Source organism: Poecile atricapillus, chromosome 13 (genome assembly GCF_030490865.1).
Source record: "Poecile atricapillus isolate bPoeAtr1 chromosome 13, bPoeAtr1.hap1, whole genome shotgun sequence".
NCBI classification, from domain to species: Eukaryota; Metazoa; Chordata; class Aves; order Passeriformes; family Paridae; genus Poecile; species Poecile atricapillus.
Genome location: NC_081261.1, coordinates 4252943 through 4277844, shown reverse-complemented (window position 1 = coordinate 4277844; position 24902 = coordinate 4252943). Strand labels below are relative to the sequence as shown.

The 24902-nt window shown below is 38.7% G+C and overlaps 1 protein-coding gene across 8 annotated transcripts in view; it reads right to left on the bottom strand.

Annotated features, from left to right (window-relative positions):
- Window positions 1–209: 209 nt before the first annotated feature.
- Window positions 210–24902, bottom strand: part of EBF1 (EBF transcription factor 1) — a 267162-nt gene continuing 242469 nt past the window's right edge. For 5 of the 8 annotated variants that reach the window (XM_058848781.1, XM_058848782.1, XM_058848783.1 and 2 more), the window contains exons 12-16: window positions 12597–12662; window positions 11845–12022; window positions 10239–10418; window positions 7886–8080; window positions 210–3415 (exon numbers count right to left, since the gene is read on the bottom strand). In XM_058848781.1, the coding sequence (XP_058704764.1) occupies window positions 3384–3415; window positions 7886–8080; window positions 10239–10418; window positions 11845–12022; window positions 12597–12662 (651 nt within the window). In that variant the 3' untranslated portion in view covers window positions 210–3383. Of the gene's footprint in view, window positions 3416–7453; window positions 7537–7885; window positions 8081–10238; window positions 10419–11844; window positions 12023–12596; window positions 12663–24902 lie in introns of those variants that run through there. The other 3 variants (XM_058848786.1, XM_058848787.1, XM_058848788.1) reach the window with 1 other exon arrangement.

The window sequence follows — 24902 nt, the reverse complement described above, 5'->3', positions numbered from 1 at the left end:
GAGTGTGAATCCTTTGAAATCCATTAGAGACAGAGGGAAAGGCATTTCAATGCACCAGCATTCACCACATTTCACTGTGTAATTCCATGAATTTCTGTCTCTCCTTAATTTCAGGAAGACAATTCAGTAGCCTCTGGCTTCTATATTTTTTTTTTTCTCGTCTACTGACTAGCAGAGGCAGAAAAATAAACACACAACTAGGAGCTGTATTCACAGACAGGAAGTAACTTTAATTAAATATTGTGAAAGTTGAAAAGTTTTTACAGCTTGAATTTCTGCAAAAAAATTATAACAATCTCTACAGTAGTTAGTTTCTCTAACAATAGAACTGTACAGTGTGTGTGTCTATTCAAAAAGATTTAGATAAGAAGGTGAAAGGTTAGTAGTTTCAGAGATGACTTCATTTTAGCTGCATCCTAGTACAACTGTGAGGAAATAGGCATTACTTTATGCAATCCAGTCATTGTGAAGCTTCACCTTGTTAAAACTGAAATCTGAATGTTTCCACTTAAAGCCATATTCTGTAAACAGCTGCATCTTTTACTTTGTAAAAGACAAAGGGTGGTGCGGGGGAGATTTTGAATAAATTCCCATTCATCAGATCACGATAAATAGCTGCAAAAGAATGGAATGATGCACATTGTCAAAGGCTCTTTGGACACTGGAGTAGAGACTACAAATGTGGCTAAAGTGGTGTCAGAACTGCTAGGACTGAGTGGAGCTCTACAAGAGTAATCGACGGTGTCACTGGACAAAATATGGCTTTAAATTTGATTACATTGTCGTGCTGTTGCTTATTATGTGAATTAGAATAATCACTTGGAATACAGAGAAGCAATAAACTGATGTCTCTCACATTTTTTTTTTCCAGTTTTCTCTTCTTTTATTTTCTCACCATGAAAAAAAAAAAAAAAAAAATCCTGTTTTTCTTTCCCTTTCCCCCCAAAGATCACACTGTGACATTCTAGTGAAAACCATTGCAAAATTCATACAGGAAGCATGCACAGTTGCAGCATCGTTGTAAATGATTTCTTGCTCGACTAGAAAAAAGTTATATTGTTTTAAGGTAACAAAACAGTTCTTTTGTGCTTTTCAATTCCTTTTTTTTTTTTTTTTCTTAGAATGTTAGTGATGATTGACAGTTCTGGTGCACAGTACAATGTACAAGTGAAATGAATATGATTTGCATTGTTAAGGCATCCAATCTGCTGGTTTATATTTATGTGAAAGACAGAGAAATATACAAGCAGACTTAAGAAAGAAAGTATTTTCATTGAGTTCTATGAAGTTTCTCCCCATATTTAATGCACAAAAATGCGTCACTCCAAAGAGGAGAAATCCCATGCATATTAATAGAGTAAAACAGCATTAGTTTTTGTTAAGCCTCAAAAGCAAAGGATACATTTTTTTTTTAAATCTACATAACTAAATGCTACAAGAATAATATGCTACTTTTTGCCATATATTGGAAAAAACTTCTTAACTTACAAATAATACAAAAATAGACAATGGCTTTTGGGTGGAAATTAAAAAAAAAATGGAAGCATGGTTTTAAACAATACTAAAAAAAAACCAACCCTATAAATGAAATGTATTAAAATCACATTTAAACAGCTAATACAACGGTGAATGACCAAACAAATCAGCACTTTTCACATAGCAAACATACACAATAAAATAAACTTGTAGGGGACAAAAAGCAATGTACAAATTCCAAAGATAAATACATTATTTATATGGATATTTTACAAAATCCCCCGTAAAACAAACAAACAAAAAACAGAAACGAAAAGCTTTTTTTTTCTTTAATTAATTTGCAAGTATGTGCAAGCTAAAGGTAGTGAGCTCTTTTTGCAAAATATGCAGTAAAATTCTTTTTTTTTTTTTTTTGTGATATTGAAAAACTGTCTTAAGACATTAAAATGTATAAATAGAACAACAACTTTGGCAAAAAATCACAAAAAATCTACAGTATTTATAACTACATACAAAACACAACAGCAAAGAAAAAATATCAGGTAATGCATCTTCAGAGCTTTGCTGCCTCTTTGACTAATAATTTTTAAGAACACTTCCCAGATAATGATAGCAAAATTTTTTTGTGGTAAAACAGAAGCTATGGTTTTGATTTGAAACCCACCCCCAAACTCAGGTTTCCCTGCTCAAAAGCAGATCCCTGTCCTGGATAGAGCCTGGTACGAACTGGGAGGGTCGACTGATACAGGAGCGATGCCAGTGGGAGCTTGGCCAGGAGAGATTTTGGGTGGGGAGGGTGCAAACCTCAGCTGGGGCTGCCCCAGGGAGCCCCAGCAGAACCAGGAGGGTTCTCAGGGGGAGAGAGAGCTGGAAACCCCCCAGGGATGGCCCAGTCTGTGCCCCCCACGCCAAACCCAAAGGGCAGAGCCCGGGTGAGGCTCTTGGGGAAGGGAGAGCTTGGAGGGTCTGAGATATCACCCAAAAAGAGAGGGGTGCTCACCTCCTCCTGCAGGTCTGGCACTGCATCTACTGGGTTTGCACCTCCAGAGGAAACATTTCTGATATTTCCATCCTTCCCTTCCCCTCCACCAGCTTTTTGACAAGAAAAGTTGGACCTTGAGGTCCCCTTCCAACCTGGCGTTCTGGGATGAATTTTTCCTGTTGTATTATCTACACCATTTTTCAGCCTGATTTAAAGACTAATCCCACCCCTCACCCTGCCCTCATAATCCAAAAATATCAGCTTTCTAGGGAGTGATATCTGTTTAATCAGAACATTAAAAATGCATCCTATCAGCAAGTCACCACTGGATAACCAACATATATGAGCCGACCCTTGATTAAATGGCCATAATTCTTCTACCAAAAACTAACTGGCACTTCTATTCTGTCCCAAACAGACTTGTATGCAAATGACACCACTTTATTCTTCATTACACAGCTTTAAAAAAAAAATAAAATTCATAAATTAAAAATGTGGAGTTCCATCTCTAGTGTCCCTTGTGTAATTGTTTGATTTATAAAAGACAAATGGTGTTGAGTTAAATCAAGCCTTAAAAAAACCAAAAACACAATAAACCAGAAGGAAATAAAAGCAAGCCCCCACCCCCCCCCCCAAAAAAAAAAAAAGTGGATTTTTTATCAACATACAATAAATATATCTCCCAGGTATTTGGGATGGACAACTCGAATCAACACCTTGCAATTGTGGATTGTTAATTTCAGTATTTGCAAGGATGGTGATTTTTGTTTCGTTTAAAAATCTGCAGTTATTGTAAGATCCTTCTTTATTTCTTTTTTATTTTTAAAAAGGCCTGAGTAAAAAGTTCCACTCTGGGACTTGTATCAGATTCTCTCTGAAGCAGAATTCAACCTCTTCATTAATAAAATTCTTCAAGGCAATTCTTTCACATGGGGGGAACAATCATGCCAGATATAGCTGTTGGAAAGAAAGGGGAGGGGAGGGTGGGAGAGAGAGAGAGAAAAAAAGTTAATTTTCTGCATTATTAAGCAACTTTTAAAATCCTCAGAGCTTTAAACATCTACTAGGAATGTAGTCAGAGGTACTTTGAGTTAAATTTATATATATCACTCATAATAGTGTATGTACACAATAATCACGAGAAGTTTCCTTCTGACTGGAAAATGATTCAAATTGCAAGTGACTTTGCTGAAATTACTGATTTTCTTGTAGCAAATCTTGTAGAAATCAGTATTCATCCTCAATATCAGTATCAGACCCCAACTTATTTTTTTGCTTTTAGTTTCAAAATCCCCAAATGCTGAGGAGGCTCTGACTCGAGCCACACATTCTGTTACTCTTTTAGAAGCAGAGCAGCAAGGAGGGAGAGCAGCTGGAGTCCCACAGGCCAGCACTGGAGGAGTGGCCCTTCAGTGTCCCCTGGCACGGGTCATCCCCTGTGCCAGTCCCCACAAAGGTCACTGTTCACCCCTGGGACTTATGCAGGCATTTCCAGGTGCTCAGAAAAGGACTTAAACCCTCAAATCCAGTTCTGAAACTGAAATATGTGTTTAACTCCTGGGTTAGCAGGCCAGCATCTTTCTTATTCCACTTGTAGCAGACACCACCAGCTACATCAAGTGAGTCATAGATGAATGTTAATTTAGGATGTTTTCTCTTTTGCTGGCTAAGCTGAATCATCAGCATTTCTTTATTATGCTTCCTACCTGATTTTCTATGAAACCACCACCTCTCTTAGCAGACAGACATTTATGAAAAGCCAACAGGGACAGGTTTGCACATAAGTTGACCTCCAGCTCGATCTCTCTCTCTATTTATTTGTCTATTTATTTCAGGGGACTCAGATCAGACATCCCAAGTGTCCCTGTGACACAGTGTGAGCAGGCACATCATTACAGGGGGTAGTCATGGAAGTTTGTGATGGAAACTGTAAAAATAACGAGTCTAAAACGCCAGTTGTACAGTTATTTGCCAAAAGGTAGAAAACAGATTCCCCTTCAGGTTGGTGGCACTTCCCAGGCACATGATTTAAATGCTGCCTGCCATTCCAGACATCTGGACATGTAATTTCTTAAGGAAGGACTCAACCCCGTGACTGGTGCTGATTCATTGTGCTTTAATTACAGCTGCAATTATTTGATAAGAACAGAGCCAAAGTAAAAGACTCACAGATTTGGGGTTGGAGGGGGAGAGGAGGGAAATGTTTTCTCCACAAACACCACCATATGTGCAAGAATTACAAGTCTAATCAGCAAGGGGAGAACAGCTCGAGTAAACTGCACTGATTAAATGAAATAAAATGAGGGGAGAAGGAGAGAATGCAAAACACATCCAACATGTTTGCAACAGGCCACCCTCAGAGGTGGCACACTGCAACAGCATTTCAATTATTGGAATTTATCGTGTGGAATCACTGTACTGATTGTGTCCCCCCACATAAGGGTTCTTCAAGCAGCTGAGAGTGAGGATAAAAGGGATACAAAAAGGAGTTAAGTTGCTTTAAGTCCTACAGGAAGACACTTAGGTGAGAAGCATAGAGGACACTTTAGGACAAGGTGTTGCTTTCCTTTAGAAAAAGTATCTTCTTCAGAAAATATCAAGATATCATTCCAACACTCAGTCTGAAAGATTCATCAGAAGCAAATCAATTTCACCAATAATTGGTCATGAACTGTGTCTCTTGGGACAGGAAAGCTGTCTACCCTGGGTAGGAGCCCAAAAAAAGGGGAGATAATTGCAATTCCTCCCTTCATGATTTAGACATTTCCCTGTGGTTACAGATCAGCCATGTACCTTTTGCTGTTGGAAACAAATGGCACAGGCAGATCTTAGATCCTTTTTCAAAGCATTATTGTTTTTGAAGAGCTCTGAAATTCTGAATTAAATTACAAGGCAAATGATATCTTTTCTGCCTAAAAGCTTTGATATTTCCATTCTTTCTGAGTCTTCATTTAGATCACTCCACTTTTATTCCATAAGTGCTACATCTAGTCATGCAAATTCTCCCAGCTGTAGCCTGCTATTGATCCTGAAAACAGAGATATCAGTGGGAAACACTGTAGGTATGAGATCACACCATCTCCAAAAAGGGAGGGCAGAGAATAGAAAAGCTCCCACCAATGGCCTTTATTTCTTCTATCATATACTAATTTGTATTTGCTGCTAGCAAATTACAGAAATAATGTATTAGGGGTTTTACAAAATTGCATGGCAAAGAGAACAACAGATAAGCCTGGCTGCTGTTTTAGTGAGTTCTGCTGATATCTAAGCTACATAAGGAAAGCTTGATTGCTTTCTGATGTATCCAGAAGCCCAAGAGAGATAAGACAGCCTCCTTATACATGGTTGTTTATTTAAGCATTAAGGCACAACAGGCAGTGCATCTCTGAGTGATTATTACAAGCCTCAGGTGGTGTCAGGAGGCACAGGACCAAAGGCTGTGGTTCTTTAACTCACCAAGAAGTTCAGTGATGACCTAGAAATGAACCATCTCTTGGTGTTTCATTCCTATTATGAAAACTGAATTGCTAAACACAAATGAGGGGAAAGGCTCAGATCTGTGTGGTTTCTGGGCATTGCAGATGTGGAGACGACATAATGAGGAGGCAATCAGACCGCTCCAGTTGTGTCCAGTGCTCTCGGCTCATTCCATAATTGCTTTTCATAACTGAGTACATGGAATTCTGTGTCTTGGGAAAGGAGAAAGAGTGCCTGAAAAAGCTTTCTCCTGTTACTTGTTTTTTCTCTCCATCCAAACAACAAGATGGGACAAGGTGAAGACAGGAAAAAAACACTGATGTGTTCAAAAGTGCTTTTTCTTTTTTTTATTTCACATGGGAAATATTATTAGCTGTTGTCTTTAAAACTTCAAGCATGTCAGCACTGCCAATTCTTTTAAATGTTCAAAAACAAATCTCCTAAATGCTGTGGTTCACCCGAAAACTTTGTTTTGTCATATTCCTGACACAGTTTGTATTCTAAAAAGTCCTAACTGAAGGTACCCAAATTCTGCTTATTAGTTCCTAGTAAATTTACAGTTTCTGCACAGCTTTTCTGTATATGTGTGCACCTTGAAGGATTCCTCCTCCCAGTTCTCCTGTATAACATACACTGAGGACAATGCTTTCCTTCAGGCACAATAGATCCAAGCTTTTGTGAATGAATTGCTTCCATTCTGCTTGCATATAAATTTTTTTTGGCCACTAATGATGCTATCAGCATTTTGTCCTCAAGCCCAGTGCTCCTCTCTCCAGAGGCTGAGTGACACATGGAGTTTGTGCAACCATCCTGCCCTGCATGCCTCCTTCTGAACCTGGCTTAAAAAAGGATGGATTTTATTCCCCACTCGATGCCCTTTGGATAATTTGCACAGGCTCATGGGAAGGAAACAAATCTCAGGTCTGGAGGAAGCACAGTGCACACCATGAAATATTTCCCACCTCTGGCAGCTGGAGGCAGCTGGATGCATCTGCTTAAGGAAACCCCTGGATCTAAGTGAGTGTGAAAATGCCTCTCTCAGCAGAGTGATGTGCAGTGAGGGGATCACACGGGGAGCTTTGGGCTCAGTGCTGTAAAACACACTCAGCCCAACAAGGAGATGGGCAGTGCTGGGCTTTGCAGCACCCTCAGCTTGACAGGCTTTTGTCTGCCTCACCTGCACCCACCCTTCAAATGGATTTAGATACTAATGCTGGGGAACTTGTGATGGGAGGGGAAGGGATGCAGAAAAGGAGCAGCCCCCTGATACCAGCAGTTCAATAGGCTTTCCAAAAGGCCCTGTGCCATTTGTGGAATTAATTGGCACAGGAGTACATTAATCAGTGGAAACTAATGTTTGCCCTGGTGTGAGCTAAAGTGGAAAACGCTGCTGTTAGTTTGTAATGCACCTCCTGTTTATGAAAGGGAAGGTTTGTGCCAAGCTCTGTAACGGTCTATTGCTCTCAGTAGGATTTCTGCACAAGTGTACTATGACAAAGGACAAAAAAGGAAGGGAAGATTGAGTGACGTACTTCAGGAGAAGGCCAGCCCCTGGAGAGACCCTGCAGTGGAGTACTTGCTAGAGTCCACAAAAGACTGGTCTGATAAAGGACGACAACAGGGAATAAGAGAGGAAAGAAAGAAAAAGGACGGTATTAGTAAGCTGAAATATTACTTGTGTTTATCAAAACAGTAGGTCCGTGCTCGAAAAGACACAGCCTCTCAATTCAGCAGTATCAGTTGGGTTAGAGATAGGGTGGTTGCCAAACACCTGCAGGCTACAAGGTGGGCTGGGGGTGGAGTCCAGTTACTCTCTAGAGGAGGAAACTTTAGGACAGAGCCCACCAGGGATCCCCCATTGCCTCGGCTCCCCTGGGCCAGCTGGGTGCTGCTTGGAGCCTGGCGAGGCACGGCGAGCTCACGCTTGGGAGCAGCCTGGCTTCCACCTACCTTGCAGGCTATTGCCATTGGTGCTGGTGCAGGTGGGAGGGGGGGAGGTTTGGGGTCTCACGACAGGCGCGAACGCGCTCTTCTGTTTCACCGCTGAGACCATGTTGGCTGGTGAGAAGGAGAAAATCCCGGAGGAGCTGCTACAGTTGGAGGGGAGGCTAGTGGAGGAGGCCATCGTCGGACTTGATGGCACAACTGGAGGGGAAAAAGACCCACAGAAAGGCATTCCTTAGTGCTCAACAGTAACAGGCTGCAGAAACAAGAACATTCTCATTCTTGGATGCTCTCGATTTTTTTAGGGCTGAACTGAGAGTTCAAAATGCAAATGTGCTACATAGGAAGTTCAGTCTTTAAACACAGATGTCCTTACAACATTATTTTGCTAAATAGTACAATAAATATCTTTGGTTCATGTATTTACCATCAAGCTTTTAAGCAAATTTCTCTTCATTAAAATAAAGCTAACTACTTTAATATTCAGAAGGCACTGCCTGTTTCCCCTCTTATCCAACAAAAATAAAAAAGGACCTAAAGTGACATCCCATACTTCCATTCTTCGTCCTGTTTAGAAACTGCTTAGATACACAAGCGGGCTGTGAATAATTACATATTATAGAGTAAAATTCTGATCATCTGGGCTTTGAATTATTATTTTATTTGCATTTATGTAGATAAAAATCACCTTATTTAAGTTCTTATTTGAGAATCTGATATCATATTTGTTAACACTGAGGAAATCAATTAATGGAAATTAAACGTTCAAAGTTTCACAGTCTGACAGATACAATCTTAGTCTGAAGTCACTCTGTGTCTGGAAGTACTTGCTAAGGGAGAGCAATCAAAGCACCTAAATTGAATTGCTACTATACAGCAATTAGTTTATTGATTTAATTAAGAATGCCACCTTTTAATTTTCAGGTCATGATTGAAGCGTTTTCTGATTCAATGGATTAGACATTAGCAGAATGACAGATCAACCAAGAAAACCTCCCAAAATATAAATAGAATAGAGAACCAGGGCTAGGAAGTCGAGTGCTATTCTAAAGAGGACTTCGTTCATAAATATGAAATAATACACTGCCACAGTATTTTAAATGCATTACTGGCATCTGCTTCCAAAAGGAGATGTCTCATCAATCATGTTATATTATGAATTCAGAGTGTACAGATTCTGTGACAGTAAATCCAACTTAATAAGTAAGGTACTTTGTAACATTGCATGTTACATTATTATTAGAGTACAAAAATAATCACTGGTTAGCAATTCCCAGGTTATAAGTACTAGTTGTGTGGGTAAATAATTTGTTCTAAATTTGCAGCAGAGTAGAAACCTTGGAATTAATTATTTTATTCAGAGTTCCTCTATCCTCTTTTTTATTCTGATGCAATTCAAAATAATCCATTGCTGCTGTTACACCATTAGCTTCAGATTTGCTGTGTAAACCTTGGTACCTTCAGCAGTCAGTTTGTCCTGTCCATGCTGAAGTCCAAGCCTATAAATCAATTTATGTGTCCATTCCTTCCATCCTGATTCTGCTGTCAGCTTTCTACAGATGTCAGTGGAATCCTTTCTACCTCAGGAGCAATGTCAGAGGAATTGGGCAGGTCTTGCTCATTTAATTTCTCATGTGACCAGGGACTTCTGAGCTCAGCTGCAGAAGATGTTCATAGGCCTTTACCAATAGAAATGTATTTATATTTAAACAGCTTACTAAACCTTTAATATCAAAATGCAGAAAGTTAGTTCTGCACATAAATATTTCCATGACTGGGACTGCGGACCATGAGCTCTTCACGCCATGGGATGTATGATTTGTATGACTCACATTTCTGTGGCATTCACTGTACTGACACTAAAACACAAAATCTAAGAGCCTTTGTAACATTTTACTGACTCAGTGAAGTCAAAGTAATCCTACTTAAAAAGCAAGTGGAATATAAGCAATCAAGCTTAGGCCCAGTAGTAATTAGTAATCTTTATAAAGGTTATGAACATATTATTTCCTTAGAATTTGAGGACAGTGTTTCTTATTAGAGCATAAGGTACGTTATAAAACTATCAGACTAAATCATGAGAGATTATTATTTTTAAGCTCTTTTAAGACTCCGAAATTAAATAATAATAATAATAATAATAATAATAATAATAATAATAGTAAAATAGAAACAGAGAGGAGAATTTCTTGAAACACTAAGGTCTTCAAAGCACATCAAAGACCAGTGCCCTGGAGAGTAAAGACCAAGTTCTATTTCAAGTGCTCAAAATAGAAAAAATATATTAAGCATCAGAGAAAATCTTCTGCCTCCTTCTAATGAAAATGTGCAAAATACAGAAAAGACATAAAATACTCACTGGCATAGGGAGAATTGGCAGCAGATCCATTCAGGAAGGTTGGAGAACCGCCTAAATTTGACATTCCAGCATTGCCATAGCCATTCATGCTTGTTGTGACAGAGTTGTAGTTTGTCTGCTGCGGGGTGGTGCTTGGCACGTAGCCGTGAGGTGACACACTGCTGGAGTTACGAGTGAAACCTTGTGTGGGGAGGGAACACAGGCAGAAATTGGAATTAGCCCCACAACAACTTCCTACACACACCAAGGGGCAGCTCAACCCAGCCAGGGAGCTCAGAGAGGGACAGGACCGAGCCCCAGCACCACCAGGTACCCAAAACGAGACCTCTCCCTGCCCAGGTTGCTGCTGGAGGAGGGAGGATGGAGCCTCCAGAGCTCCCCAGGCAACCCACGGATGCCCTGGAGCAAAAATCAGCATGGGGGTGTTAGAGGAACACTCACTCTGAAAGGGCTGCTTGTAGGAAATGGAGTAAACATGACCTATATTTTCAGAGTGAGGACTCCAGACCCACTCAAGGTATGCTAAAAGCACATGGTTGTTGTTAACTCTTTTCTGATGTCACTGGCATTTAACACACCTCAGGAAATGTAGTGTATTTCTCCAGCTCGTGGGATATCCTTTGTCTTTTTGCCTTGGTCTCATCATTATGTTGGTGGGAAATGAGCATCAAATTTGACAGCAAGTTAAAATTTGAATCTCTACCTAATTCTGGAAATGGAGTTTTAGGAAACTCATATCCAAATATTCATAAGGAAATATTTGTTTCTAGAAGCACAGAAATACAAAATATGCATCTTCACTCCTAGAAGGAAGATCGCTGATTTTTCTTCCTAACACACAGCATAAAGTATTTCAATCTAAAAATAATTTTGCATTTTTTTAGTGTAATGCAAAAATATTTTTTTCTGCTCTTCTAGAAACAGCCTCATCCTAACACTTTTTCATTCAAATGTATTTTTAAGTTGGATAATACATAAATCTGAGCAAAGGAGAGGGCAAAATGAAAAGGGCATTTACAAAAATGTTCTTCACCTATTTTTTTATTTTTAACTGTGGGAACTAAACCAATACTGATTTTATTCAAAGTGAAAACCACTTCATTTTAAAAATTGGACAAGCTCTGAAAATGTCTTTTTAAATATCTATGTTCTTTGCTAGCTGTAAAATTTATGAAAGTCTGAAACTCTAAAAAAATCACAGTTCCAATACTCTTATCTCTTGCAAAACAAACCCAAATTAAATAGATAAACATTCAAGGGATAACCTCATGTTATAAAGAAGAGCTACACAAGGCCCAGACTGAGAGATCATCCAGCTCAGGAAAATATATAAGCAAGTACTTAACATTAAGTACATGCTGAAGCTGATTAAAATTAGTGGGATTTAAACCCAAACACAAGTGTTACTCTGGGCAGAATGAAAATCTATTTAGAGACACGCAGAAGTGTTTTTCCCACGTTAGAGCAGCCCCATCCTCTGTCATTCCAAGGGTGTGGGATGGGCTGCCCGTCCCTGCTCCCAGTCCTGAGCCATCCCTCTGCCACTGCGCCCCTGACTTCTATCAGAAACAATACACAGAGAGAGGAAGATGAGTCTTCTCCTGACCCTGGTTGGTGGCTTGGGAGGCTTCAGAGACATTGACAGCGAGCTGGCCACTGAAGGAATTCACTCCCATCATTCCCGCGTGGACGGAGGTGTTGGCGAGGGCGGGGAGCTGGTTGTGGTTGCGGGGGACGCTGTAGAGCGCTTCGGCGATGTCTGCGGCTCTTTTCAGGATTATTTCCTACAGGATAAGGAAAAAATCCAGAAGAGTTACCAAAGAGACTCTGACAAACCTCTTCTTACAGACTCAAATGAAACAGTTCCCCCTCCAAAGGCTGAAAGGAGATGCTTTTCTTTCTAAACCAGCTGGCTGAGAGAGAGCTCATGCTTGTAGGATCTTCCTGATAAATCCTGACATCTGTGGGAAGAGAGTTGGAAGTCTCGGTCCCAGTGGCCACACTTTGTATAAAAAGACCAACTGGCAGGATGGGGCTGGAGCCTGGACTTGCCCCACCTTGGAGCTCTCTTTAGGGGAAGAGGGAAAAGTCACTGGTGGCAAGAGATAATGTACAACATCGTGCATATTACATAGGATCTGGTGAAAGTGGGCAGATGCCTCCATGGTGTTTTTACAAACACTAAATTTACACCCTTTGAAAAGAAAACAAACAAACTAAACCCCACTCCAGATATGGCATTGCCCTCTACATTTATTCTTGTCTCCCACTGTAGCATCATATCCCTTTAGCCCCTGATCTCTCTAGACATCTAAGAAATAGCCGTGCTATGGAATTGCTGAAGTAGAATGCATTTACCTGGTTATTATGTGGCATACCATAGAGTGCTTCTACTAAATCAGCAGCCCTCTTAAGTATTACTTCCTGTCAATATAAAAACAGAAACATTCTGCTGAGTTCAATAAACTCCTTGTGGGGAAAACAAATATTAGAATTTTTTATTCTCTTTTATTAGGTGCACCGTGTTTTGTAGTGGCTTTTTTTCTTTTTTTTTTCCTTCCACCAGGTAAACCTTAATTGTAACAACTCTCAGCAACCACTGAATGGTGTTAAATCACTGGTTCATCCTATTCACACACACGCTTAATCAAGTCAAAAGGTGAGAATCATTGGTGCTGCAAAATAAAATACATCACTCAATTGTCTCTACCATCTGCACTATAAACCACTCATGGGTTTATTGCAGAATACAATCCCGAGGTCATTTACTAGATTACTGCAATCAATGTCATTCAGAGAATGTTATGAATCCCTTCAATGTGTTTATTTTATTCTTAATTGCATGCTGCAGGAATTGTGACCTTACCCAGCAGGCCACATTCAGAAGATACCCAATCAGTCCTGTGCTACTGGTAATGTGACCCTTTGTGTTCCTCAGCTTGTGTCCTGGTACGAGGGGTCAGGACAGGATCCATGTGCATGGAATGATGCCCAAGAGGAAAACACATGCAGTGTGTGAGAACAGCCCAGGACCATGCAGTGTTTCCTGGGAAAAAAATCCCTGCATGGACAGCAGACTTTAAAACATTCTGAGATTCAGTTCTCCATTTTGGGCAATTTTTTTTCCCTCCATTTTCTTATTTGTTCCTTTTCATTTAATATTTCCGTGAATATTTTCTGCTGGTATTCAAGCTAAAATAGCATTTCCTGTGTTCTTACATTTTACAGCATCCTGATGATAATCCTAATAGAAAATATAAAAATTCATTGCAGAATTACCCTGGAAGATTTTTTTCCTTATTATTTCATGGCATCTTTCAAAGCAGATTCCCAAATGCCCGATCAAAACCGGTTAAGAACATCCTTTGAGTAAAACAATGTATTTTTGTAGTTCCCAGCCCCTAAGTACTGCTCTAATATTCTAACATGACGCCATTCACCATGGCAGATTTCTGCAAGTAGCTTACAAAAATAGTACCAGTTCTAAGCATTTTACAGTTTTCTACAAAGTTAAACTTTTAAACTTAAAATATTTTACACAATAGCCATATTTTATACCAAAAAGAAACAGTAATGCTCAATTTTCATATACTGTAGACTCTGATCAGAAAATAGAGATATAATTGCGTTCATTTTGCTGTCACCATAACCTCTTCAAAAATCCTTGAACAACTCTTCAAATGACAAGCTTTTAGATGCATATTAGCATTTTTTTTCAATTTTAAATTCTCTATAATATAAGATAAAATAGTTGTCATACTGCAGTAACTACTTATGACATATATAATGTCCTAAATTCAAAAATGAGATGGAGGATTTTTGTTCTCCCAGTAAACATTTAGGCTTGCCTTCTGCTGCACACACCCCTGTCTCAGAACACACATTTAAATTATTTTCCACATATGAAGTGAGATGTAATACATAATTGATGGGTTTTTAAATCACTACATTTGAAACAGATTCTGAGGAGTCAAGTTGCTACAGCCTTTTTCTCTTGGTGGGCTTTGTTTGTTTGTTTGCTTGATTTTTAAGATTGGGGTTGGGTTTTGTGCTGCAATTGTTGGTTTGGGGTGGGGTTTTTTGTTGTTGTTTTTTGACCACAGCAGTGAGCAGTATAATCATGGATAGACAGACACAAACAGCATCCAGGTCCAAATGATCCTCGTTCATCACAACACTGAGGTGTTTTTAGCCTCATACTGAAGATACAAACTAGAGAAGAACAGAGACATTACTGAAAAAACGTTCTCTTTTTCAGTCCACGATTTTAGATGGAAAATTACTGCACAGGTGTTTGACTTTGCAAACCAGGATTTATTTCACTTCAGTAGAAATTTTTTGCAGTATATATTTCACTGATGGAAAATTAGAATGTGATACAGAGCCCGCAAACTGCTTTGGTATATTGTTAACCTAAGCTGTCATTATGCCAAATTACTAAAAAAAAAGAAAGTTTAAATAGTCATTTCTGCTCTACCTGACTAATCATAGTTATTTATATAATGCTGAGCTAAAAACCTTAGAGTGCATCTAAAAAGAGATTGAAAACCATGTTAAAAAATGAGGTAATTACATAGAATCTTACAGCTGCTCTCCCTCATATCAAATATATTTCAGTTCTTAAACCCTGGAAGTTCTTTGATGCCATATCACATTGCATGTAAATAAAACTAATTGTCCTGATGGTTTATTGAAACATTCTTGACAAGTAGCATTCAATTTTCTTAGCTAGTCAATGGTTCTATTTTTTTCAACATTTTCAGAGTCTGTAAATTTGAGTTTCATACTTTCTCTAATGATATTTTCACACCAGAAAAGCATTTCTTGTTTATGACATTTTCAGATCATACAGAGTAGACGTTACAGAAAAACCCTCCTGTGTCAAATAGTGGTATCTTCTATTCCAGAGCTGACTGTACTGCTTAGAGACACAAACCAGCTTTAAAAATACACAATAAAATGCTGCTAAAGACAGGCTCAAGATATTAACTTCCTGTTCTCTGAATGCATCTTAAACCTTTTGCAGCTCTGCCTAAATTACGATAGAAGCTGCTCCACATACAAAGGAGCCCCCGAAGTCCTCTATGAGTTAGAGCAGCAGACCTTGCAAGGTGCTTGGATTGCGGTGACCAGAAAATTGTTCTCACCTCCATGTCATTACGCTCACAGTGAAGCAGCCCCCGAGCATGTTTGTGTTCGGGATCTAATATATTGCCTTTCAATCAGAGCTGAGAGCCACTGAACACATAGACAGAACATGACGAGCAGGTCAGGAAAGCAATAAAGATTTTACAGAGCTGTCCAAGGTGCTAAATTTACTCAATAATGGGTTTGGCACCATAGTGTTAACCTCTCATTTACTACCAGTTTGAGGGACTAAATTGAAGTAGCTGACTTCATTTACCTTGAAATGTATATTTTATGACATTATGTAAGTAGATTGAAAGGGCACTGCAGTTTTAACAATTTAAAGGCTAGAGCATGTTTAAGATGAAGCTTGAATATTTATCGTATATTGCACTTAAACTATATTGTATATTAAAATGCATTGATTAAATTTGTAAAAGGTATTATAAAAAAGGACAGCCAGTATAAGAGATCTATGCCTTTTAAAATCCAGTTGATACTTCACGTTACCACTGCAATGGTAACAGATAAACAGAGGGGTGGACAGAGCAGCAGACAGAGCAAAAAGTGAGTGAAACTCACATTCTATAAAAATAAATCTCTGATAAGCTCAAGGTCTGTTATTCCAGATATTCTTTTGTTCACAGAAATTTTTCTTTGCCTTCATCTCCAATGCCTAGATTTTCATAGCAGTAAGTGGGCATCATGTAGGGTCCTTCCAATTGAATATGCAAGTGGAAATATTTCCTGAGAGAGACAGAGTTTGACTAAAGCTAATATCTAATTTATGGGGGCATTTGTCAAGGAAGATCCACTTTTCTATTAATGCTAAAAGTCTGACAGCTTTTGGCTTAGAATAAAAGACTGAGCAGCATTTAGCTAGGGCTAAGTGAGGGTCTTCTTTTTGGCATTTTGTTTCAAATGAGAATAATTTTATTTCTCTAAAAATCACAAATGGGCAAATATTGAGAAAAGGAAATATTACTTTAGTAATTAAATATGATACATCAGAACTCTGCACTCCATGAAGCTGCACACCAAAAATCCATAGCTCATTTTTACTCCAAACAGAAGCTGATTTTCCACTGAGGGATTTTTACATTTTTGATTTTTGAAACAGGTTCACAATTAAATATTTTGATCAAATTTTTCTCCTGAAGATAATAAGGGGTGTCTACATACCCAAAAGAGGGGCTGAGTAGTAAAATCTACTGCAAATTTTTATATCCCAAAACTACTGTATGAAAAGTATTATAAATCATACTGGAATAACTGTACCTTTGAAGCATAAAGACTGAAACTCAAACTGAATCCACTTCTGACTGAATGTACCTTGAACACTACAGCACCTCTGCATGTTTTATTGGAGGCCTGCATTCCCTTCAGAAGGATTTCATTAAGAACAGGAAACTTGCATTTCAAGTTGTATCATGATGAGAACACTTTGTGTCAAGATTTATCATGACAAACACATTTTTTTGTTAGTTTTAAAAGAGAGAGGGCATTTCTTCTTGTAACATCTGCTTGCTTTTTATTCAGAAACTCATGAAAAAAAATCCACTCCATGTCCCAAAAGGGCTGTGAGTCTGGTGAGATAAAGGGTATCTAGAGTTACACTGAGTTATTCAGCTTAAGTAACTAAATTAGATAATGTTCAAGGTACTCGTTAAGCCAAAATGAATTTTGTCAAGAAGAAGCTGACCACAATATATAACACTCATCAGCCACATACTGTATTATTGAGACCACCAAAGGATTTATGAACTCATGGAGGGCGTGGGGGGGAAGCTGTTCCAGCATCCTCTGAGGCATTTATCTTATGTGTTGTCTGGATATCATATCACCTTCTAATGCTCTTTAGCATTGTAATACAAGAGAGAGCTCGTTCATCTTCTGAGAGGGTACTTAGGGATGATGATGTCATTCATACTTCCTCGACTCTTATGTCTGACCTCCTGCCTCTGCCTTCTAACTTCCTACTCTCATGGCTACTTGCAAGAAAAAAACCCATCTGCAGACTCAAAATGCTCAGCATCAGACTCCAGTTCACTTCTTCACCTTGGAAAGGTCACATTCGGAAATTTCTAGTCAAAATCACAGTAATTTGTGCTCAAACTTTCCCTCTGGTTTTCAGCTGGTGAAACAATAAATGTGACACTTAAGGACATGGGTTAGAAGTAAGTTTTAAACTTATACTTGAAATTTGTGTATGCATTATATTTGAAAAGATAAAATTGTGAACACCTCTTCAAAGGTAAAGGCAAAACCAAGAGAGACATTTACATGAATGCCAAAGATCTAAAATGCCAGACATTGAGCTTGGTACACAAGAGCTTCAGCCTGTCCAGAACCTCCCATCTCCCCACATCAACAGTGAGCACTGCATTATTGTATCATTTTCAGCAATTATAGCTTTATAAAGACTCATAAAAGCCATTCAAAATGTAAAGATCCTCCATTTACTGTAAAACTGAGGGAACCGTGCCAGCCTAATGGGAAGTATAAAATAACAGGGCCATTTCTCTAAAAAGATATTTGTACTCACACCAAGATGAAAACTTTTCCAACAAACAAACAACTGAATGATTTCCACGTATTACGACTGAATCATACCAAAGAAGTGAATACCGTGTAGATACCACAAAGATGAGAAGGCAAAATGGGAGAGAAAGACAACATATCTCACTCAAGGGGCAAAAAAAAAGCTTCAGCTTACCACTGCCCACAGGATAGAAGTGCACTGAATTCCTGCCACTGAATTTCAATGGCAACTTCCCAGAAAACACATCTACAGTGGGAGCTAGAACCTCAGTCTTTCCAAGCCACTGTAGTCTCAACAGCCTCCACCCAAACTGAAAATCACAGCCGAAATGTACAGCACTAAAAACAGTCATGCATAACCATACCACCTGCTCCACAATGAGCCAACCTTTTAAATAAAATATAGGAAGCCTCTATGAGGCAGCAGAAAGAACAAATGCTGAAGTGCAAATGGGAGCAGGCATTTAGCCATAAACATTGAGAATCGATGATTAAACCTCCTCTTAACCACAAAGGTGATAAATGCATACAGGGGAAACACACCCTGTCCAAACAGTCTTCTTTGCAGATACTGCTGACAAAAGAAGGAGTGAAATTATGATGATCACCTGCAAGTCTGTCCTTGCAAGTCTCCCATCTTACACCTATTAATCTCCTGGAAATATGGTGTAGTTAAACACTCAAAAAAAATCAGCCTCCTTTTTTAATCCATACCAGTAATGCTGGTGGTCCCATTTCCATGAATGATGGGCACGTAACAACAACAGAATTAGCAGCTAACACAGATGTGCTCTTCATCTAAACACAGGGTGGCATGGAATTAACCACCATTAATACTGTTGGTTTGGAATAACTCTTTGAACAAACTGTCATTTGAGAGTCTGGATGTTCCCACCATATCAGCATCAGCTGATGCTTCTGGCAAGTCATTTGGAGGGTTTTGTTGCTAAAAGCTCTGGACTTATCTGCTAATGTGGGGTCTCTAAGTAAAGGGAGAAGAGTGGGTATAGGAGAGTAGATATGTAGAATTAAAATCACTCTGCTGGGACTTAAATAATATCCTTTAGGGACTTTAGGGACAGCAGGGATGTCATAACTCACATCTAAGTCCCTCTGACAGCTGGAGAACTTGGCTTCTCCTAAGTAAGTTCATAGCATGTCTTGTCCCCCACCCCTCAATCTACCAGGAAAGGGCATTTACAGCCACATGCAGGAACCCTTCAGAGCTGTCAGATTTTACCTCATGAGGCCAATCTACCTTTCATGCAGGGCTGTAGATACTTCTGCATCGCAGCCTTGTATCTGTGCACGAGCTGCAGCACATCAGCCCAGAGCTGGCAGGTGTCACTCGTGTTTGGGGCTCACAAACCTGTCCCAATTCTCTGGCCTCCCCTCCAGCATTTCCCACGGATTGTCCTGCAGCCTCACACTGCCAGGCTCTAATGACAGATCCCCTCAGCCTGGAACAGCCAGATCAGGAGAGGAAACACATTCTATGGCTGTACAGAAACCTGAAGGATTTCTAGCATGGAAAGACCCGTTCTCCTGCACACACTTCTTTTATGGCATCCCATCATTCATGTTATGGTCAGTTTGTCACATCCAGTGAATCACCAGAAGAAAATCTAATTAGATGCAAACTAGAGCACGAATGGGTAAATCCACATAATTTAGTGACCAACAAAAAGTCCTTCACCAACTTCCTCTGTGTAAATCCCTCCACCCCACCAGGTTACAGTGACTCACACTATTCCCCTCTATCTAGGCTGCCAGAGAATTATTCCTGATTTATTCATATCAGAAAATGACAACATTAGACTCTTTCCTTTTAGCTGACCTCACAATGTTTGTCACAATGACCTAAAAGCACAGTTTTCCTTCTAAATTTTCCTCATGCACCTCCACTACCATCAGCCTCAGGGCAATTTTGGATAGGAGTCTCAGGCATTTCTTTTTTTGAAAATTTACTCCTATTACCATTTGTATGAACATCTACAGTACTTTAAAGTAGACATTCATTATTAAGATTAAGGAGTTTTTAGATTTAGGGGCCTTTTTTTGGTTTTATATATGTAAGATTTTCTGATAGTTCATCCTCTTGCTGGAATTAACATTCCTATTTCTTGGGAGAAAAAAAAAAAGTAAAAAAAAAAAGTTATTTCTCAAAATCTTCTCCTATTTTATACTCAGATCCTTTTGGGAAATTGTCAACATTCCTTTATGGAAGAAGAAGAAGAAGAATAATTTTTTTAATTATTTGAAGGGTCTAGACTTAGGTAAATTTCCAAAGAATCTGGAAAAATGAACAGAAGCACTGAATTCTAGCACTGTCATTTGAAGATACTGCACAGGCTGTTTCAGAAGCCTCATTCTATGGATCATAATATTGCATCCATTAGAAAAATTCCCTTGAATATTTGGGATTAAAAAAAAGATTACCTGTGGCTTATGATTTTGTGTATGGCACAGTCCAGATATCAAATAATGTTTTTGTAAGAATGAAAATCTTTCCTTGGCAAATGGACACGCTGATATCTATTCTCTCTGATTTGTATACACAAAGACTTTCCAAACACAGGTCAAGTCCTAACACTTTTATATTGATCTCACATTAGGTCAAACCAGACTGCATTGGGTGGCTTAAGTCACTTGGCTGCATTTAAATTTATAAAGAAATATGCTTGGTAATGCGTGGCAAAAATCCTGCTGAGGTGAATCAGTGGAGCTGTGTAGCAATGAAGGTGTAAATTGTAGATATCTGTTTTGTCAATTTTTTTTTTTCACAGTTTGTCTTATGCATTTACCTATATAAATATATAAATATTCCAAATTAGCTCTTTTCTATTAAAAAACCCACAAGTGTTTAATCACATTAAATTAAGGACCCACCCACACTTTCTTTTAATGAAGGTGAAAAAAACTCCAACAAACTAAACCGAACCAAACAATAAAACCCAGGCTATCATTAAGATCAGTGAAACTGCCACTTTCCTGGATTGGATGCTTCAGGTGGGAAGTGTGAGCAGTTAGAAATTGAGAGTTCAGGTTACTTTTAACAGCAGGAAGAAACTGAAAAAATAAGACACATTGAAATTCTGACCTACAATAATATTCCACTCTGTTCTGTGGAGAGTGGATGCATAAAAATGTTGAAATAGAGACTGAAATAATGTTGGTGGGTTTTAGTATTACAGTTAAAACATTGCTCTGTCATAACCCCTACAAATGACTACTTTCAATTCCATTTTATCATTGGCATAATTAAAAGAAGTCTCTAGAAAGGGGCATTCTCATTACAGCCAAGGACCACTTCAGACCCCATTGAAATAAAAAGACAGACCATAGATTAGGTGCAGATACAAGTGATAATTTCTAGGGAAGCATAAAATATCAAATGTGTAACAACCCTATTTTATGTGTTCAAAGGACTCACAGTATTTTATTGTACAAAGAGACTTTGGCTCAGAAAGACAACTTCAACAAAGTGACTCCTATAAGATATTCTAAAAAAATTTCAACTTTCTTATCAGAAATAAAAGTTATTTTGTTTCTTGTATTATTATTTTATTCAACAGTCCTATAATTCAGCTGAAATTATCCAAAGCAAATATAAATGTTGACTAACTATGAATTTAAGAAACCTATCCAACATTCAGGTAACACTGTGTACAGCTCCAGAAAGTAAAAGCAGGCACAGCATTTTACATGATCTAGGGCTCCTTTTTCAGTGTTGAGGGAAAAGTATTACCATTGTCACTACACCAATATATTTTATAGAATTGCTTCAAAATACCGACTTTTCAAAATCCATCAATATTTCAGTAGCTTTTTTTTTGATCAACAAAACCTCAGCACTCATGCCAGTTTACAGCTGAATAATAAAAGAAAATCCAGATTATCAAATTATGAGAATTATTTATTTCCTGTTTATTAAAATATACTTTTAAACACATTTTGTTTGTCTGAATCTCACATTTGGAAAAATTAGGCAACTCTACTCCATTAAATGTTTGGACTTCAAGATGTTATGAGCAGATGAAATGATGAATCCAGAATTATTAGTGGAGACATGTCAGTCATCCTAAAGAACAAAATCAACAAAATTCACAATTTCTGTATCTTGGACTGCCCAAAATACAGCAACAAAAAATGTGTTAAATATATGTGGCTCTGCTTTAAAAATGCTTGTGTGTCTTGTTTTCATTCTCCTCTCAGCAAATGCATCATTTGTTATCTGTGGTCACAAATGTATTCCAAAATATTCTTTAAAATAAATCCAAAATGCATTTCCGTGCCTGTACAAGTAGGTTGAGATTGTGCTATTGTACTCAGAGGACATTCCAGTCCAGTTGAGTTATATCACCATAAGTTACATGATTGACTTTTACAGCAGAAAGAAAAGGTTGTACTCAAACAACTGTTATTGCCTCAATGGAAAAAAAAAGAAAAAAAAGAAAAAAAAAAATCAATGCATGTAAAATGAACAAGAGATTTTGTCCGAGTTGCAGTTAATACTACTGAAGAGCTATGGATATTAAAAGGTCAACAAATAAATTAGTCCAAGTGTTATGAAATGAATGATTTGGCTTATAATTGTATTGAGTGCAAATTGTTCACTGCCTATTAGACCAGGTAATTTTTAACCATGGTGCCTCAATTACTGTTCCATAAGCAATAATACAGTTGTAAGAGGCACCGGTTCGATCGGGTGACCTGGGAGACACTCCAGGACAGCTGCCTCTGCTATGATGGATCACTGAGCCTGATCTCCAAATGGTGCCAAACCTTCCCTTCCTGGGAGGGGATCTCATAAAAGAAACATTACTGCTTGATTCATTTTACCAAAATGCTTGAGTTTTCTAGCGTCAGCAGCTGGGCATAGATTGTGAGGCTCTGTATTTCTTAGAAGAATTACGACCAGAGGCATCCTATTGCTTCCAGCACTCTCTGCTAAATGGCATCATGATGGTTTGGAGGATGCTTTTCCTGCTACTCAATTGGGCTGTGTTGTGAGAAATACACAGCAATCATATTTTACATCACCACGTAAACCACCACATAACACCTAAAACTAGGCCAGAAATGGAAGCCCTAGGTGAGATTATAGACATTACTTCACACTTCTGCAATGCCCCGTATTCACAGATCTCAAAGCACCACTTTAATGGGAGCAAATTAAACTTCACAACGCACTTTCTAGGAAAAAACACTCTCTCCCCCATCTTCATCAGAGACAGCCTTGAAGTGTAGCTGTTTGGCTGAAGTTACAGTGGGCTGTGGTTAAAACCAAGGCAAGTTTTGTAGGGTGAGGTAATATCTTTTATAAGAGACATCGATACAGGCGAGAAAAGGTACAGACAGCACACCGGAATCAAGGATGGGCACCCAAAAACCTGTTTTATTCTAGTCATATCAGTCAGCCCAAGCTATAACCACTCCCTACAAATCTTGATAGCCTTAAAAAGGGAAAAGGAATCAATCTGATATTGCTTTCATGCTAGGAAGCAACAGCCATGGGCAGCAGCTGTGTTTCCCCATTGCTCCTTGGGGCACGGTGCTCCCTGTGAGCCAGGGCTCAAAATAAGGCAATAAAGGGCTCACCAGACTTCCCAGAGGACTGGGCCTTAAAGGGTTATAACTAGGCTGTAACTACACAGATCTGCTCTCTGCCCACATATAAAATAAACTGAAGAGGTAAATGCAAATTCTGAATTATCAAATAATCTGCACAGGAGAAACCACAATCATAAAAGCCTAATTAGAATAGATTGTATCCCATACAACCAAACCCTGTTTATATTGTCACTCTACTATATTTTTGATAAATCACTACATTCAAGCAGTCTATTGGGAGGGTGGTTTTCCATTTCACCTCTCCATTGAGCAAAAAAATGACTGGAGTCTGAATTTCAATTTCACCAGCATACAGTTGAACTGAATATTATTTGGCACAATACGGTGTACAACTGAGCCACTAAATGGCTGATTTACTAAATTATTATTAGATGAGCTCTTGCTGTTCCAAGTGAAAGTGCAGTCACTGTCTCTCTTCATGGTGTGTTCAAATTGTTCTGTGTTTAAATATTCAGCATGAGGCTAATGTGAACTGATGAACTGAGACTACAAACGTTCACTTTCAATGCAGACGGGGAGACAGAGATGCAACATATCGTGTGGCCTGCGGAGGTGAAGATGATTTATGTTTTAAGATGCTGCTGCCTATTTCCATTAATATAAGATATTCTTAATTAGCTTTGTGTTTGGTCCAGGAGTTTGGAAACGTAGCTAGAAGCTAGAAAACAGCTCCAAAATTGGGCATAGCTGTGTGGCTGTGGAGGCATCAGAGTCCTGGTGAAGAGGTACTTGAGCCCAGATCTCTGTCAATAAAGTGCATGAGCTGCCTCCACGGTTTCATTCTTTGCTCTCTTTAATATTTGAGCTGTAATTTAAAAGTATCACCTGCAATTCCTACCTGAGCATCAGAAATCCTTGGTATGTAAAGGACTGACCATGTTGTGTAATTCTTTCTGAAACGACTTTCTGAGGTGAGCGGATATGGGGGAAAAGGAAAAAGAGTTATTTTTAAGAAAGGAGATATTTTTAAGAAAGGTTAAAGAAAAAAAGAAACAATTTCTTTACTGCCACCTGCTGGAGTTGACAATAACCCTTTGTCCCACGGAGAGAACGAGCTCCTCACTTGGAGGACAGTTACGGGGAGCATTTAAAATACTGTGATCCCAGACACTTACAGTAGATTAGAATTTTTTATTGGTGCTGTGTTGCCATAACAACATAAAGACAGCAGATGACTTAAGCTAAGCTTGCAAAGCAAAAGGCTGCTCATCTGGCAGTTAAAATGAATACAGTTCACTTCACAAGTTCCCCATATGGACCCTTAGTGTATGGTAATGAGGATACCATATGGTGGGAGAAAATGCACAGAGAACAATTGTGCTCCACTGGATGAGTGAAGTGAGCAGGAAGTTATGAGGAAAC